This window comes from Cyprinus carpio, chromosome A7 (assembly GCF_018340385.1).
Source record: "Cyprinus carpio isolate SPL01 chromosome A7, ASM1834038v1, whole genome shotgun sequence".
Lineage (NCBI taxonomy): Eukaryota > Metazoa > Chordata > Actinopteri > Cypriniformes > Cyprinidae > Cyprinus > Cyprinus carpio.
This window is the reverse complement of record NC_056578.1, coordinates 31,232,803-31,248,837: the sequence shown is the minus strand read 5'-3', so window position 1 is coordinate 31,248,837 and position 16,035 is coordinate 31,232,803. Positions and strand designations below refer to the sequence as shown.

The 16,035-nt window shown below is 36.2% G+C and overlaps 1 protein-coding gene across 2 annotated transcripts; it reads right to left on the bottom strand.

Annotated features, from left to right (window-relative positions):
* Positions 1-355: 355 nt before the first annotated feature.
* Positions 356-15,508, bottom strand: LOC109055165 (SH3 domain and tetratricopeptide repeat-containing protein 1). 2 transcript variants are annotated; one of them, XM_042760814.1, is made up of 18 exons: positions 15,060-15,508; positions 14,339-14,404; positions 13,377-13,507; positions 13,163-13,272; positions 12,407-12,570; positions 12,073-12,271; positions 11,897-11,973; positions 11,142-11,337; positions 10,896-11,026; positions 8,225-8,257; positions 7,059-7,972; positions 5,862-6,621; positions 4,831-5,011; positions 4,438-4,588; positions 3,154-3,276; positions 2,814-2,964; positions 1,968-2,164; positions 356-1,496 (listed from the first exon to the last, which is right to left on the bottom strand). In XM_042760814.1, the coding sequence occupies exons 1-18, from the start codon at positions 15,202-15,204 to the stop codon at positions 1,230-1,232; spliced, it is 3,996 nt and encodes a 1,331-aa protein (XP_042616748.1). In that variant the 5' UTR covers positions 15,205-15,508; the 3' UTR covers positions 356-1,229. The 2 variants fall into 2 exon arrangements, with proteins under 2 accessions (XP_042616748.1, XP_042616747.1); XM_042760813.1 differs by lacking the exons at positions 13,163-13,272; positions 13,377-13,507; positions 14,339-14,404; positions 15,060-15,508 and having other exon boundaries at positions 357-1,496; positions 11,142-11,334; positions 12,407-12,713.
* Positions 15,509-16,035: the final 527 nt, after the last annotated feature.

The window sequence follows — 16,035 nt, the reverse complement described above, 5'->3', positions numbered from 1 at the left end:
TCATATTCAGGTACTTTACGCTGCTTTTTCGCCTTAACTTACGTTTCATTAATAAAGGCGTTTAATGTATTTTCATGTGTCTGTGTTCAGATTATTTCTGCCTTTATTCGGCTCATAAAAACAAAGTTTTTAAAGTTATAGCTTATGCACTAGTTTACAACATAATTACAAATGTGCAAACGCAACTACATGTCAATACATGACATAAAAATATAGAATAGAATTTCAGTTAAAAATTACATTTGAGTATATTTTAGTTTACCATAAACTCGTCAGTACATTCTACATAACCATATTTCATTATGACAACAGCAAACATTATTAAATTAGAAACGTACTTAAGTGGGTCAAAAAAAAACACTTGTGTTTAATATAAATTTAAATTATAATACATTTTAATTTAATTGCAATTAACATGCAGTTAAGTGTCTGAATAAATTACATTCAGTATTCAAACATCATCGTTTCAGCTTTCTCCAGTGCACTTGATCTGCTGATTATCCCCTATTTGATTTGAACTGAGTTATAATAAACTGTTTGGATACCAACAGATCTATTTTTTAAGATGAAAAATAAAAGAGCAGAACTATATAGGATGTTGACAAGGGCTCACTGGTACTCAAGGTTTGTATTGTTATAAAGTACCTTGATATGTTATATTGTAAACAATTTAATATTAAAACCACTTTTTATTGGTGACCAGGGGGACATAGTCTCTTTTTAGCACGTACATTTGAATGCCCTACAGTGCCAGTGGATTTGTTTTATACATGTTTACATGTTTAATAAAAACTACAACTCCTGTCATTTTCTGCAGTTAGTACAAACAGATCAGCCCTTGTTGAGGTAAAAATTTGTTCACTGACACCACTTGCATGTCAACCAAAGGTTACATGATTTTACAGAATGGAAAACTAGACAAAAAAATTCTACAGATTTTTAGATTTTTTTTTTTTTAAATCAATTTTAGAAAATTGAGGGAAAATGTTATGTCTTTTGGTTATTTACAACATGGGATATTGAGCCAAATGGACAGTGCCAGAAAGTTGTATTGCTTACACTCCAGTAAACACTCGCTGGACCACTCAACAATGTCTCATGAGTCAGACATTCCGTAATTCAACTAATACAAATAACATCCAGCAAATACAAAGCAAGCATGGGAAATTCACACACAAGTCAAATCAAAAGCATGCAGTGGAAGTTTAATATCACATTAGAGTCAAGTTCTATCTTGTTGCCCCAGTTATTGTGTTTTTGTACTGGGCTGTGGTCCTGAAGCTGTAGTCTGGTGCCAGGTTGATACGACGAATATGGAGATCATTAGCGAAAGCTCTCGCTCGCTGGTAGAAGAACAGCGAGAGTTCACGGTCCATGAGAAAGTTGTGGTAGATGGTGGCCAACCGAGTACACAGCTCTAGCTGAGACCTCTTGTTGCCCAGATCCATAGCAGCAGCCAAGGCCAGGTGATAATAGCCAGCAGCATCAAATGGGTCCTGAGATACAGAGGAAGAGAAGATTTACAATATTAGTCCTATTGTTCTATTAAGAGATTAAAATATCAGTCGCTATAGTTATGAAGAGATTAAAACATTAGTCCTATTGTTCTATTAAGAGATTAAAATATTAGTCACTACTGAGTTTAACACTGTGTGATTTTCATTTTGGTTTATTTAATAATAAAACAATAATATTAGTTTAATAATAACAATAATAATAATTATTATTATTATGTAGTCATAGTGATTAAGAAAAAAACAAGTTTTTTCTTCTTTTTTTTGTCATTAGCTGATCACATGCCTAGATAGAACATGTGCTTTATATAATTAAATATAAGTATATTTTCATTCTGAACAGGTAAGCTTGAGTGATGTGAATGAGGTGTGAATAAATGATCATTTACTGAGTATGTATTTAGACTGCCATCTTATGGTTAATTAAGAACTGCAACACATCCACTGGCTTACCTTTACATCATAGAAGATGATGTCTCCAAGTGTTTTGTAAACCCTGACATAGTACAGGGCTTCCTCGTCGTACTGCAGCGGTGAGGGGCACAGGGACAGGGCTTTCAGAAAGTGGTGCTCTGCCATTTCAAATTGACCCAGACAATGGTACAATGTAGCCAGTCTATGGAATGCCACCCGCTCATTTAAATGATCAGCTGTATGAAAATACACAGATGAAGGGAAAGACTGTTATCTGTCTCTAAAGCTTTTTAACTGTGTAATGTCATGAACATGAGTTTACCATGTGTGCTTTATTCTCAAAACAGACCAAATATTTGTCAGGAAGCCAGAATCTGTGAAGGCTTATAAATCAGTATAATACAATGAATAACTTGGATTTAACAGAAGTCACAGTTCTACATAAGAGGGTTTAAGAGCATTACGAATGTACATATTAAGCTGCACAAATTAGTGATGCCATTACCATTCAAAAGTTTGCTGATGGTGAAAATTTTCAATGTTTTTGAAAAAAGTACCTTATGCTCACCAAGGCTGCATTTCTTTGATCAAAACTATAGTAAAAACAGTATGACTGTGAAATAACTAGTTTGAAATAACTGTCATTTTACAATATAATTTATTCCTCTGATGACAAAGCTGAATTTTTCAGCAGCCATCACGTGAGTCTTCAGTGTCACATGATCCTTCAGAAATCATCTTTGATAAATATAAAGTTCAAAACAACAGCACAAAATATCATTTCTGATCATTTTAATACATCCTTAATATATAAAATAAAATAAAATAAATAAAAACAGTAGAGTAACAGAGTGTGCTTGAGTTTGTGCACATATGGTAACCTACCCAGACTCATGCTAATGTCTAATGCAGTTTGAGTAAACTCAATGGCCTCTGAACACTGTCCCAGCTGCAGCAGGAGCTCTGAAAGCTTATTACACAGCCTAAGCTGAGAGCGCACACTGCTTGTCTTTACTGCGATGGGAAGGGCTCGGTCTATGAACACACAGATAAAAACAGTCTTAGCACACTGACAAACAAACTGAAGGATTCAAATTTTCTAATTAAAAAAGAATTGTAATAAAGAAAAATGAAATAACAGGGACCTGATATTCACAGAGTGCAATAACAACACAGAGCGAAAGTCTTCAGTCTTCATCAACAAAGTGTGCATGACCTACTGTACCCTGTAAAAGCAGATGGCTTTCTCCCTGTCCTGTGAACTGTTGAAGAACACATCTCCAGCTGCCTCCAACATCTCCAGGATGAAGAGTGTGTCTCCTGTGCTCAAAGCCATGTCCTGGGCTACCTGTTACATAGAGAACGGGCCTATAATTTACCTCTAAAGAAAAGGTAAAGCAAATGTCCAGCAACAACATATATTTGAAATGCAATTCTGGGATGGCATGCTGTCAAATTCTTTTTTCCTACAAGTCCCTAGTACTTACCCAAACACACACACACACACGCACACACACACACACACACACACACACACACACACACACACACACACACACACACACACACACACACACACACACACACACACACACACACGTTTACCTAGCTATCTAAATGGGGATATTACATAGACATCTATTGTTTTTATATACAGATAGTTACACACTTTTTAACTTAAACCTACCCCTACCCCTCACAGAAAACTTTCTGCATTTTTAAAATTTCCAAAAAACTTTGTTTACTTAATTTTTATACCAGTTTTACAAATGAGGATGTCCCCAAATGGAGGTTTTTGCCGATTTTGTCAGGTTTTGCTCACTTTTGGGTACAAATTTGTCCCCAAAATATGGTTAAGTAGGTACACACACACACAAACACACACATATTCCTTATTATTACTATTTTCAACATTGAAATCATCCAAATTATGAAATAACACAAATAGTATGGGAATTAAGTAGTGCTTAAAAATTACAACAAGTCTAAATATTTTAGTTTCTTTGAGTTGCCATACTTTGTTTAGACTACAGTTCTAAACCAGTCTAGAAACTATTAAAAATGGTTTTCATTAATTGAAATAAAGCCGAAATAAAATAAAATAAAATAAAATATAAATATTACATGAAAAACTTAAATTATTAAAAATGATTGCCTTATGAGTTTAAGTACTACAATTCCTAAAAATAAAAATAAAATAAAACTAAATAGAAATATTACAAAAAGCACTCTGCACACTCCGAGGTGCATCCTGGATGAAGGTACTGAAGGGTTGGTGTGTGTTCTCACCATTATATTATGTCATCATTCTCTTAACTCAGTTACATTCATAAATTTGACTGTCAGTTAATGCATTTAGACAACTTAGGTGCATACAAAGTTCACATAATCATATTTATATTTGATTTAAATCTTGAATTTATGCTCAGTAGTGATCCCCTGCCTATGGTTCCAGTAACAGTAACAGTAAAAATGCAGGCAAGGACCGCTGAATGAAGATGGTTTTCACCTGCACGTAGAGGTCCACTAGCTCTGTCTGTTGGAGGATGTGGTAAATCTTCCCTGCCTTTAGCCAGGCATGAGCCTCCTTGCGTTTTCTGCCCAAGTCGATGAAGATGCCCAGGCTCTGTTTGGTGTAATCTAAAGCGGCTCTGTTGGCTCTGAGAGATGACATGATCACCTTTAATAAGGCTGTCTGCAGTCTTTATAATAATGTGATGTCTTACAGCTGGCATTTCTCAAAAGTTTTCACAGAAGAAGAATGAAAACCAATGAAATGACACTCAACAATGGAAAGAGTGAGTTAATGACTACAAAAATTGCATTTCTGGATAAACTATCTCTTGTATTGCATTGTATGTTCAGAACATCTCTCAGAAACCTAATAATAATTATGTCTCACTTCTCGGTAGCCAGGTTCAAGTACAGCTGACTGATCTTCTCCAGTATCTCTCCCTCTAAGCTCTTGTCTCCTATCCGCTGAAGAAGGTTCAGCTGGTGCTCACTGTAGATGATACACTGGGCTTCATCTGGACACACCTCTTCGTATAGCTGACACAGGTGACGTGTGGCTTGCACCTGGCCTGTTGTCATATGAAGAAGAATACATTTTTGAGAGGTAAGTCTGGTGACCAGCAAACCTGATTAAAGATCAACCCAAAATTCTAGTATATACACAATACTAAAATTGATGGGAATTGATTTTTTCCATAGGGAACTGACTGGATGTGGGCATAGTAGTGGACATACTAAAATGTAGCCAGGTGGTTGGAGGGGAAAGTATGAAAAAGAAAAAAAATTATGAATAATTTTTTTTTTTTATTCTGAAACAAGTTCACCTAAAAGTGAAAATTCACCCATTTATTCACACTCATTCCAAACTTATACGACTTTCATTCCTGAAATTATTTTTAATGAAAGCTGAATGATTTATCTCTCCATTGTAAATCCATAACACCAAAATTAACTTTGTGAAGCATCAAAGTTAAGTCATTATAAAAGCTATCCATAATTTAGAGGTTAAATCCAAGTTTTCTGAAGAAAACAGAAATATAACAGATTTCATTTAGGCTTCTATTCACATATAAGCATGGATCTGTATGGATTGTTTTTATGATGTCTTTATGTATTTTCTGAAGTGATAAAGTTTAGTTGGAATGGACTTTAATGGACAGACAGAAATCTGTCAGGTTTCACTAAAATGTCTTCACTTAATAGTTTGGAATGACATGAAGGTGAGTAATTGATCACAGAATTTTCCTTTTTTGCTTGAATTATGCCCTTAAAAAGTAAATTAAGTCTTATGCTGACTTACAATCAGAAACCCAATTCTAATGCCTCACTATAGAATTTCTTACATTAAGCTCTTCTAGATACTAGTAATATAGAGATAATCCTTACTGATACTTCCACTAATCTATGATAGACACTTACTATCAATGTGATTGATAAACATGGCAATCAGCAGGGCCCATTCGTAGTAGGTCTTCCCATGCTCATGGTTTCCCTGGGAAACAAAGTGTTTCCCCAACTCAAGAAGCACCAAAATAAAACTGAGTTCATGCCCTTCATCTTCAAGCTCACAGAACAGCTCCACTGATTGAGTAAGGTATTCTTCTGCCAATCTTTTAGCATTGATTTGCAAACACATGAATCCAAAGTTGGCCAGTGCTATTGCCCAGTTACGTCTATCCTCAAACTCCTCGCATATCTCAATTGCAGCCCGGTAACTTTCAGCGGCCTGTCGGATATCTGCTGAATGTCTGTATGAAATAGCCCGCATGTTGTAAACCACTCCTTCCAGTTGAGTAGTACAGTGTTCAGGGAGTGATGACAGCACAGCGTCTAGCACTTCCAGGGCTGTGCCAGGTTGCTTGTTGCAGATGTGCAGCCATGCCAGCCATAGGAGAGCAGCAGCAGTGTCTGAGTGGCCAATACTGGACATACCGCTGTGGTCGAGGACAGTGGACATGAAGCGAGCAGCTCTGTCAGGCATACCGTGTCTATGGAAGAGCCAGGACAAACACAGAGCGTGGACATGACCCAGCACTGGCTCCCTGCTGGAGGGCACTAAAGCAGCGGCACGGGTCAGGTATGGAGCAATTTGTGTTGGGATGGACACTCCATACATCTCTGATGCATTTTCCATCAATAGCGAGATACTACAAAGACAGTGTGACATGGTGGCTCCTACCTGTGAAAGAGAATGGATGAATGCATAAATCAACTTATATGATCTGATTAATTAAAAAATATATATTTTTAATCATTTTAATTTTAGGTCATTTTTAAATGTAATTAAAATGTAATTCATTAAATAAATTAATAATAGTATTAACTTAATTTATTCTGTTTAATTAAACAAAATTTAATTACTTTATCATGTTATTTTTTATTTAAATTTAAATCAATTTTTTTTTTTTGCTATGACAGTGCTGCTAACTGTGGATAAATGGATAATTTTTTTTTTTTTTAATTTGATTTCATTTTTTAATTCATTTATCTTTTATTAATTCATTTTAATTAATTTTTAATTAAATTATTAAAGATATTTTAATTCTTAACATTTCTTTTGATAGAATTTAGCTAATATAATGCTTTCTGAGACCACTATCAAGGTGTAGCACTGACCTGAAGTGACGCTCTCTTTGCACAGCTTTCAGCCAAGCGTGGCAGTCTCTGGTCACTGTAGAGTCTTGCTAACACCAGGAAAACATGGCTCATTGTCTCATCACATGCCTCAGGAACCTCATCGGCAAGAATCAAAAGCCTTTCAATAAACGGAATTGCACTCATGCCATCTTTAAGCCTCAGGTGGAGCTTGGCCAGGAGGAAGCAGGCTCGGGCCTCGGTGAGCTGATTCTTGGCCAGGACGGCCTTTTTAAGTACATATTTTAATACCTCAGGATCCTCACAGCCAAACAAACAATCAGGGACAGCCATCAACAAAGCAGACAAGCGCTCTGAAAAAGTGAAAAATCTTTCATGGTTCTTTTGTGTTAGGTAGATGAGTGCCAGGTTGGAGTAAATGGCAGAGAGCAGAAACATGTCTGTGAAACTATCCTTGGGTACATTCAAGGCTTCCTCGTAATAAACCCGAGCTTGAGAGAACTTCGATCTCCCTGCGCAAAGCTGTCCAAGAAGAAAACAGATTCGGCTCTGCGCCCACGAGACATGCTTCTTTCGTGCCAGCTCTCGGGCTACGCCTAAATACACCACTATCTCCTCCTCATCGGAGTGACCCTCAAAATGTGAGATGAGGAATTCTGGGTAAGCGCTGTACAAGAGCAGGAACTCTGGCTGGTGGTCACGACTGCTCAAGAACAAAAGGAGAGCATGATGTCCATCTGGACTGGTGCTATCCTGCTCTGAGCAGACAGAAAAACGTGGGGTTTCCCGGGACTTCTCCGTATCATCAGCTTCTTTCTTCATCTGTTGCTTGATGCTGACTGAAGAAACATCATTTCTTTGAGACTCATCTCCCTCACTCAAAATGTGTTTGATTTTCTGTTTTAGATCGTTTAATTCTGTCTGATGAGTCTTGTCTGGAGACAAAGAATAAAATAATAAATAAATCTGTATTTAAATAAAATAGAAATTAGGCCTATTTTAATTAGCTAAGCATCAATCTAGACATTAGCCATTTGAATATACAAAAATGACTCTTTCCACATATAAAATTCTATTACATAATTTTAAAAACCAAAATTAAAACAGTTATTTTTTATTTAATTTGCTCTGAATGAATGCACAAGTAAACAAGGACAGACAAACAGACAGATAGATAGTTTACTTGCTTTGAACTGATCCTGGAATTTCTTTCGCCAGATCTGTGGCATGTAAAACAAACGATTGTAAATAGCAATGTAAATACAATTATTTAAAGCAGGTCATGTTAGTTCATTTGGTTGTGCTTAGCTCCTCAAGTGGCTGAATAATGTAAATCTCGTCAGGTGCTTCTAGAACTGTTATTGATTACACAGCAGCACAAAACAGTAAGGACCACTGATCTATAATATAGAATATATAGATCAGTGGTAAGGACCCATCTTTGTAAGTTCTAAACAGTAAAGAAAACCCGCACAATTTTATTTCTCTCTAGCATTACTAAAGCTTTGTGTTGCAGGCCACAGTTTTAGTGATGATGACCTTCTGTTTTAGCGTTTAATACCGCTGGGACAGTGTGTAAAAAGTCATGTCGAAGAAAGGCAGCGACTTGAAGCTCATTGTTACAGCTCCACGATGGGAAGAAGTTCATGATAAACCTGCAGATAACATCCGTACCAACTGCACTAACAGAGACGTCAGTTTAGTTTACAGTTGCCTTCATTATTACGAGCTTATACAGATTTCTGCATCCCTGACAAACTGCTGTTTTGCTCCTATGACCCGCATTACTTGAGCCGGTTCCCCTACCATCTCATCAATGCAGGAAGCTGCGTGTGCAGAAGCCTCCAAAACAAATCATTAGCCTACAGTACAGCCAGTGAAATCCTTCTCTGAAATCCTTCTTTTTCATTTATTCTTTCCCATAGTGTTGTTATGAGCTAAATATTATTGGATCATTTTAGCCATAGCTTTGCAGTGTATTTTTGTAATCTGTGTGATAATACTTTTAACATATACTTATAAAATTGTTACATTTTGAAAAATCTTCCATTCAAAATCTAACATATATTATTTTCAATCTGACCTGTTGTTTTTTGTTTACATCTGTTTAACACAGTGGTTCTTAACTTGTGAACATCCAACACACAAACAGATGTCCAGTCCAGATGTAGACATACAAAATGTAAATGGTCTTCGTGTATGAAAAGAATAGGAGAATCTGTAGAGCTATTAGTATGACAGCTGCCTTGCAAGCATTTCAGTGATTCAGCAGCTATTTTATATATAGATTATATATAGATAAATATAATAAATAGTAAACTCATGCAATGCAATAAGCAACAACAAAGCAGACATGATGAACTGAAGCAGAACTGAAGTCCTGAGCTTAAACATTTATTAAATATTTAATACTATTCTTGTGCTTCAGTGCAAGCACTGATGTTTTCTTGTAGAAATGCAAATCTAGTTTCTTACATTAAATCAAGAAATTTGCTTAAATTTGGCATGACATGATAATTCACCACTATTTGGTAAATTCAGTAATCAATAGAATTCATTCATGCAAATGTTTCATTTAAAAAATCATTTGACCTCATAATGTTTAAGCAAAATGTCAAAACTCGATCTTCCAGTGAAAACGACAGACTTCTCTCTGGTGACATATGCTGGACTTTTCCAAACATTTAGTCCGCTTAAACCCCTTTCTTACAATTGACTGCAAGGTCACATTCAGATCTGCCTACATCCAATTAATAAACAATGAACAAAACCACTTCTATTTTATTGTGATGTTAAGAAAAGTATTGAGCAGTGATAGATATCTGTGATCTTAATGTCATTTGTAGAATCATCCTGAATTGGTCAGTGAATTGTGCACGTCCATTCAATGCACACCACTTGATGAGAAAACATCAGAATTATGTTAAAAATGAAATGGAAACTAATAATTGGTTTCAAAGTTTCTCAAACTTGCAGTTCTACTACAGTTAGTTCTCGTATGCCGTTTAAAATTTACTTGCAAAATGCTTTGACAGCACAGTTATGGTAAGGGTTGTTATATTTCCGACACATGCTTTAAGCAGTTAATCAATAACAACAGACTGGGCCAGATGGCCAGTCAAAGTAGAGTGAGCATTTCGGAAGGGGTGGACTTTAAAGAAAAGTGAGCTAAATCAGATCATTCGCTTTCTCAGGACAGGTGAGTTCAGAGCTAATTTCACAACATTACTGAATCATACACAGTAGCATTTAGACTTCCTGTTTCTTATGGATCATTTTGATCAGATTGGTAGAATCTTAAATGAAAGCAAGGGAAGCATGACTGCACATCTCTCTTTGTATTAGGGAGAAGCCCAGCAGTTGCAGCAATGTGGTTGCTGGTCTCAGGGCACCACGAGTTCTTCCCTGGATGAGCAGCTGTACTGATTTTTGAGCTTTTTAATACATCCACCATTGTTGAGATAATTCTTGTGTGAATGACATTGAATTCTGTTGGTGTTGGTTGCTTGTTCTGGTATTTCTTGTAGAGGTCACTAGTTCCTGCAGTGACAAATTAGTTTCCTAATCGGTTCAGTTTCTCAAGGTGGAGCAGTAAAGGTGGTTTAGGTTGTATTACCTGTGTTTACACCACACAAAAGAAAAGCTTACGACCAGGATATAGTCAAGACTTTAGTTGACGTGTTTGGTGTTGTCATAGTTGCTTTGTGCCTGTAATTCTACCTCTGGTCTGTTAGGAACGCCTCTTTTTTGTAAATAAAATTGTTTTTCTTAGACAAATCACAGGTATTGTTGTCAAAGCAAATAAAACTTAATTTATAAATGCTAAAATGTTAAGATTCAAATCCCTGTGAGTCTTACCAAGTTTGTAGTTTGTGCCAACATCGGACTGGCATATTTTCTTCAATGAAGCAATAGTCTCCTCTTTAATTTTGTCCTGATCCAAGGTAACAATTTGTCTGTGCTCGTCATTCAAGAATATTTCAGATGATCTGTGATGTAAGCGCAGGATGAAGTAATTGTGAGTAAAACTGTAAAAACAGTTTGAGACAAACCACACAACAGAAATACAACTTGAAATATTCCTGAAATCACACAAGCACTTACTCACAAGATGAACTGGTTGTTTTGACCAGGTTGGTTTTGACAAGTCCAATATCCCCAGTTCTCTCCAGTTTTCCCAAAAACCATTCAAAACAGGCCACCAGCAGGCCCAGGATGATGATGCGTTCACCAGCCTGGAAACTCAGTTCATCTGGTCCATCAGCATTATACTCCTCTGTGGCCTCACAGACCCCTACTGCTGTGAGAGATATTTACACTTGTGCTAGAGTTAAACTGTGATGATGACAATGCACCACTGCTTCATAAGTCAAAAGTTATATAATATATAATCTTCTAAATTCAGATCCAGATTTTGTGTGCAGTTTACATCCATTTTCTCTCTTCATTTATCCTCAATCATTTTCTAATAATTTATTTAAATTTTAAAGCTTCTTACTCTACAACTTTTAAAACAGGAATGGCCAATCTAAGAATTTTCCTTATTGTAACAATTAACTCTGTTCAGGCTTTTGTGAAATTCTTAATTCTTGAGAACTCTGAAAATGTAACACATGAGTACATATAAGAAGGTCTAGTTGTAAAGTTGCATAGAGTTATAAGTTGCATTCTCATGTTCAATGCAAATTTTGTTCATTTTACTTCACCTTCAGTTTTTAGTCATCTTCAGTGTATATAAAGAAAATGTTTCTAATAAGATAATAAAATGTTCTTTGAACCTATATATATATATATATATATATATATATATATATATATATATATATATATATATATATATAATTTAAAAATTTTCTCACCAATCTGGAAGGGAAGGTCACTGGTGTCCTTTCCACCACCCACTAATATACTTTCTGGGCAGGACTTTAGAAACCACCTTGGGAAGTAAAAACAAAAAATCCATTGTTCTTGGTTTTGGGTGGTCTGCTGATTTTATGACAATATGTTAATATGAAATTCAGAAGGTGACACATACTCATGAAAGGGAATGACGGGCTCCAGAGCTGGTTTTGGTTTGGTTCCTCTATCCCCATCTGCAAGCGACAGCACTGTCCACCCTGATCCTAGGAATGGAGGCTCAAACAAAGCGATATCCCCCTTCTCCAGATAAAGGTCACTACCTGACGTAGAGCTATCAAACATCTGATTTGCTGTGCAGCATCCAAAGAAAGACCCTCAAAAGTAAACAATATTCTTTTATTACAGATAGCAGCAATATTCACTCACACCTGCAAGTCTGTTTCTAAAAATTAAATAGCTATATTCTAATTCATATAAAGTACATAGTGTGCATAAACACTATTTATTACCTTCTTGCATTAGAAAGCCTTTATACATCAGATTTAGCGTCTCTTCTTTAATTGAGATCTCAATTCCTGAAGGTTGATCAAGGGAGATTAACCAGAACTCCTGGTCCATGAGAAGGTTTTCCATACACTGCCCCAAGAAGCCGTGAAAATTACACATTTGGTAACTCTTATGAGATATTTAGCTCTTAATATACACCCAGATTATTGGTCTTTCAGAAATCATTCAAATATGCTGATTTGATGCTCGGTTTTTATTGGTGCTCAAGTTCTTAACATCGGTTTTTATTTTTATCCATGTTGGATTCTTTGATGAATACAAAGTTCAAAAGAACAGCATTTATATGAAATAGAAATCCTCTTTAATATTCAAGTGTTTTTACTGTCACTTTTGATCAATTTAAAGTGACTTTGCTGAATAAAAGTAATATTTCCACCCTTTTTTTCCTCCCAAATCTATCTTCCCCTAAACCTTTGAATGGTAGTGTATCAGTTTCCACAAAAACATTAAACAAAAAACAATGTTTTCAACATTGATAATAATAAGAAATGTTTCTTGAGCACCAAATCAGCATTTTATGATGATTTCTGAAGGACCATGTGATTCAGCCTTAGTGAGCAAAAGAGACTTCAAAAACAATTTAAAAAAAATCTTAATTACTCCAAACTATTGGTAGCATACCTGACTCTTACAGTACTTGATATTTTTAATAAATGCAGTATCATACAACAATATATCTGCAGCACTGAAATAAGAACAGACCCATTTTGTGGTATGTGCTGAACTTCCATATTTCTTCAAGGGTTTTAAAAGTGATAAATATAGTCTTTTCCTCACTGTTAATGGATACAAAATGAGCAGACAGTTCCTGCAAGACAGGGAAACCAGTATGTTAAATGTGTGTATATTTTCTTAAACACATTTCAGAAAGGTTTTGAATATTTTATGCAGTCTGAATAGAGATGACCATACAGAGATTAAGGTCATGACCCCTGAGAGGTCAGCTTCCAGCAAACAAAGTTTCCTGCAAAGCACTTCCTGTGTGTCCTCATCGGCAGGAAGTCGATCCGGCCCCTCCACCATAGCCAGCTGCATAGCCAACACTGCCACAGGAAACAGTATAAGGTCAACATTACATATACCACTGCATCCGACACTAACAGATCAGCCTTCACATGGAAAATATTCCAGTCAGCTCTAGTAAATGTGTAAGGGAAGTGATTCAGTGATGTGAAAAGACCAGTTAATGTAAGGTGACATCATAAACCAAACCTTTATACTGCTGTAAATTCCAGGTCTAGTTCTACTATTCTCGGTTATAACCTAAAACATTCATCACAAGAGCAATATTCATGGTTCAATCCACAGTTTGATTTTGCATGTTACCATAATCATGTGATGTTTCACTGTTGTGTTTAACAGAGAGGGTTAATAAATGACAGTCAATGGGCTTTGTAAAGTCCAATGTATGATCTCTAAAAGTTACTCTTTTTGAGTGTCACCAAAGCAGGTCAGATTTTAATGAAAGGAACAGTTCATCAAAAAACTGAAATTCTGTCATTTACTCACCCTTTCCTTCTACTGTGGAGCATAAAAGAAGATATTTTGAGAAATCTCTCATTAACTGTACAATGGAGGTCTAGGTTCACCAAGACGGTTTGGTTCCCAACACACTATACAATATTTTTGTTTGTGTTCCATTAAGTCATACAGGTTTGAAATTGCATGATAGTGAATAAGTTGTCCCGGAAACTTGTCTCAGAGCCAAGAACTGCCAAATCTGGACAGTTTTCCTACATAGTATTTCATTATCATTTGAGATTATTATGTAGTTAAGACAATGGAGGAGATTTACACAATCATCAGGATTTATTCACATCAGTGAATTAAGAGGAAGTTGGTATTGTCACAGAATAGTATTGAGCTGGATTCACCTGTTGGTACATTATCATCAGGAGCTCCTGGAGTACCTTTGATGCTTCCTCTTGAGGTCTTACAATCTGAAAAGAAATGTACACATCTTGGCACTAATAATGATGTGGGTAATTTCTGTTATGCTTAACACTTTACTAGATAACTGTGTTGTTAGTTTAATGAATTTTACACCAGGCTTTTATAAATACTGTAGTCAAGTCTAGACATTTAAACTTTATTAATTCAATTACCTTTACAATAAACTAACAGGATGGAAATGAAGACCTGTTAGCCATCGAGTAGTGTGGGATATGATGTCATTGTAAGTTTCAGGGATTTTACGAATGACTAACAGGATGGAGAGTGAAGGACATAAAAAGTTCAATGGCCTATTCATAAGATACAAACATGAAACACCTAGAATTTTAGATTTCTGTGCTTAAAGGTCATTGGAGAGCAACATCTGCTCAAACCAGCACTACAGTTATTTAGCATTCTGCCCTATGGTCAATTAATTGAGAAGTTGTCAAAACAAAATAATATGATTTTCGTATTTATAAACTGTTAATAAAGATTTTATCCAGTATCAGGCAGTACAATATGTATGGTCATATTATTCAAAAAGTAAGATCAACTTCATACGGTCATTAGCATAAGAATACATTACAAATGTTTTAAGAAACACTTTTTTTTTTTCTTTTAATTCTCTTTGGTGGTCGTGCTGCTCACCCGCGTCCCTACCTCTAGATGAAGACTCCATAATATTATCCCATTCACTGTGTGTGTACTCAGTCGACAGCTCTCTGCGTACCGTCCGAATTCTATCCGGGTCGGACTTCACGCCGTTCCCGGTTTTGGACGAGTTTCTACGAGCGGCGGCTGACATCGCGTCAGAGGTCCGAGCGGAGAAGCGAATGGCTGCGCGCTCTCGATCACGCGCTCATCGCACTGTCAACAAATAAAAGCGCACAGGTGGCGGAACTGATTTTAAGAGCGTATGTTACATCATTACAAGACTGCAATGAGTCCTGGCTTTAATAGTGAAGGCGAAACACGCGTGGTCTTGCGAACAGGCAACAGGTCCAGCTCTGCCTGTCAGAGGGAGCGCGTGCTATGTGATTTTGTTTTTAAAAATAAATAACCTTGGGGAAAAACTTGGCAGGCAAGGTTTCAGCAAAAGTTAATAATCACACGGAGTGAGTAAAGAAGTAAAGAATCGCTGGTGGTCCGTATTATGAGTGTAAACTAAGTAGGTGTGTCTCTGTGTATTTGGGTGAACTCAAAACTTCAGAGGAAGACTGTCAGCTTTTCCCCTTCCTCTCTGGTCGCCTAAAGGAAAGTGGAGTTTTAAAACCCTTGTATTATAGGCCTATGTAACTCAAGCTTGTGCGTGCCAAGGTTAACAAAAACGCTTACTGCCAAAATCATATAGGCTAACACACAGTTTCAGTGCTTTTATAATGCACACATTATAAAATAAACACATGATCATATTTTTTTTTTTTAATTAACTATTTTATAAACTTTTTTTGCTCATTACCTGTGAATTTATTATAAAGTATTGTAACTATTTTTTAAACATTTGTTTTGAAGAAATGTGGGAAAGCACTTCTGTGTGCTTTCCTGATGCTCAAACACTAGTGCATCGCTACGCTATAAGATCATGGGTTCAACTCTCATCGAACTAAATATGTACTGATCTATGCAGTGTACGATT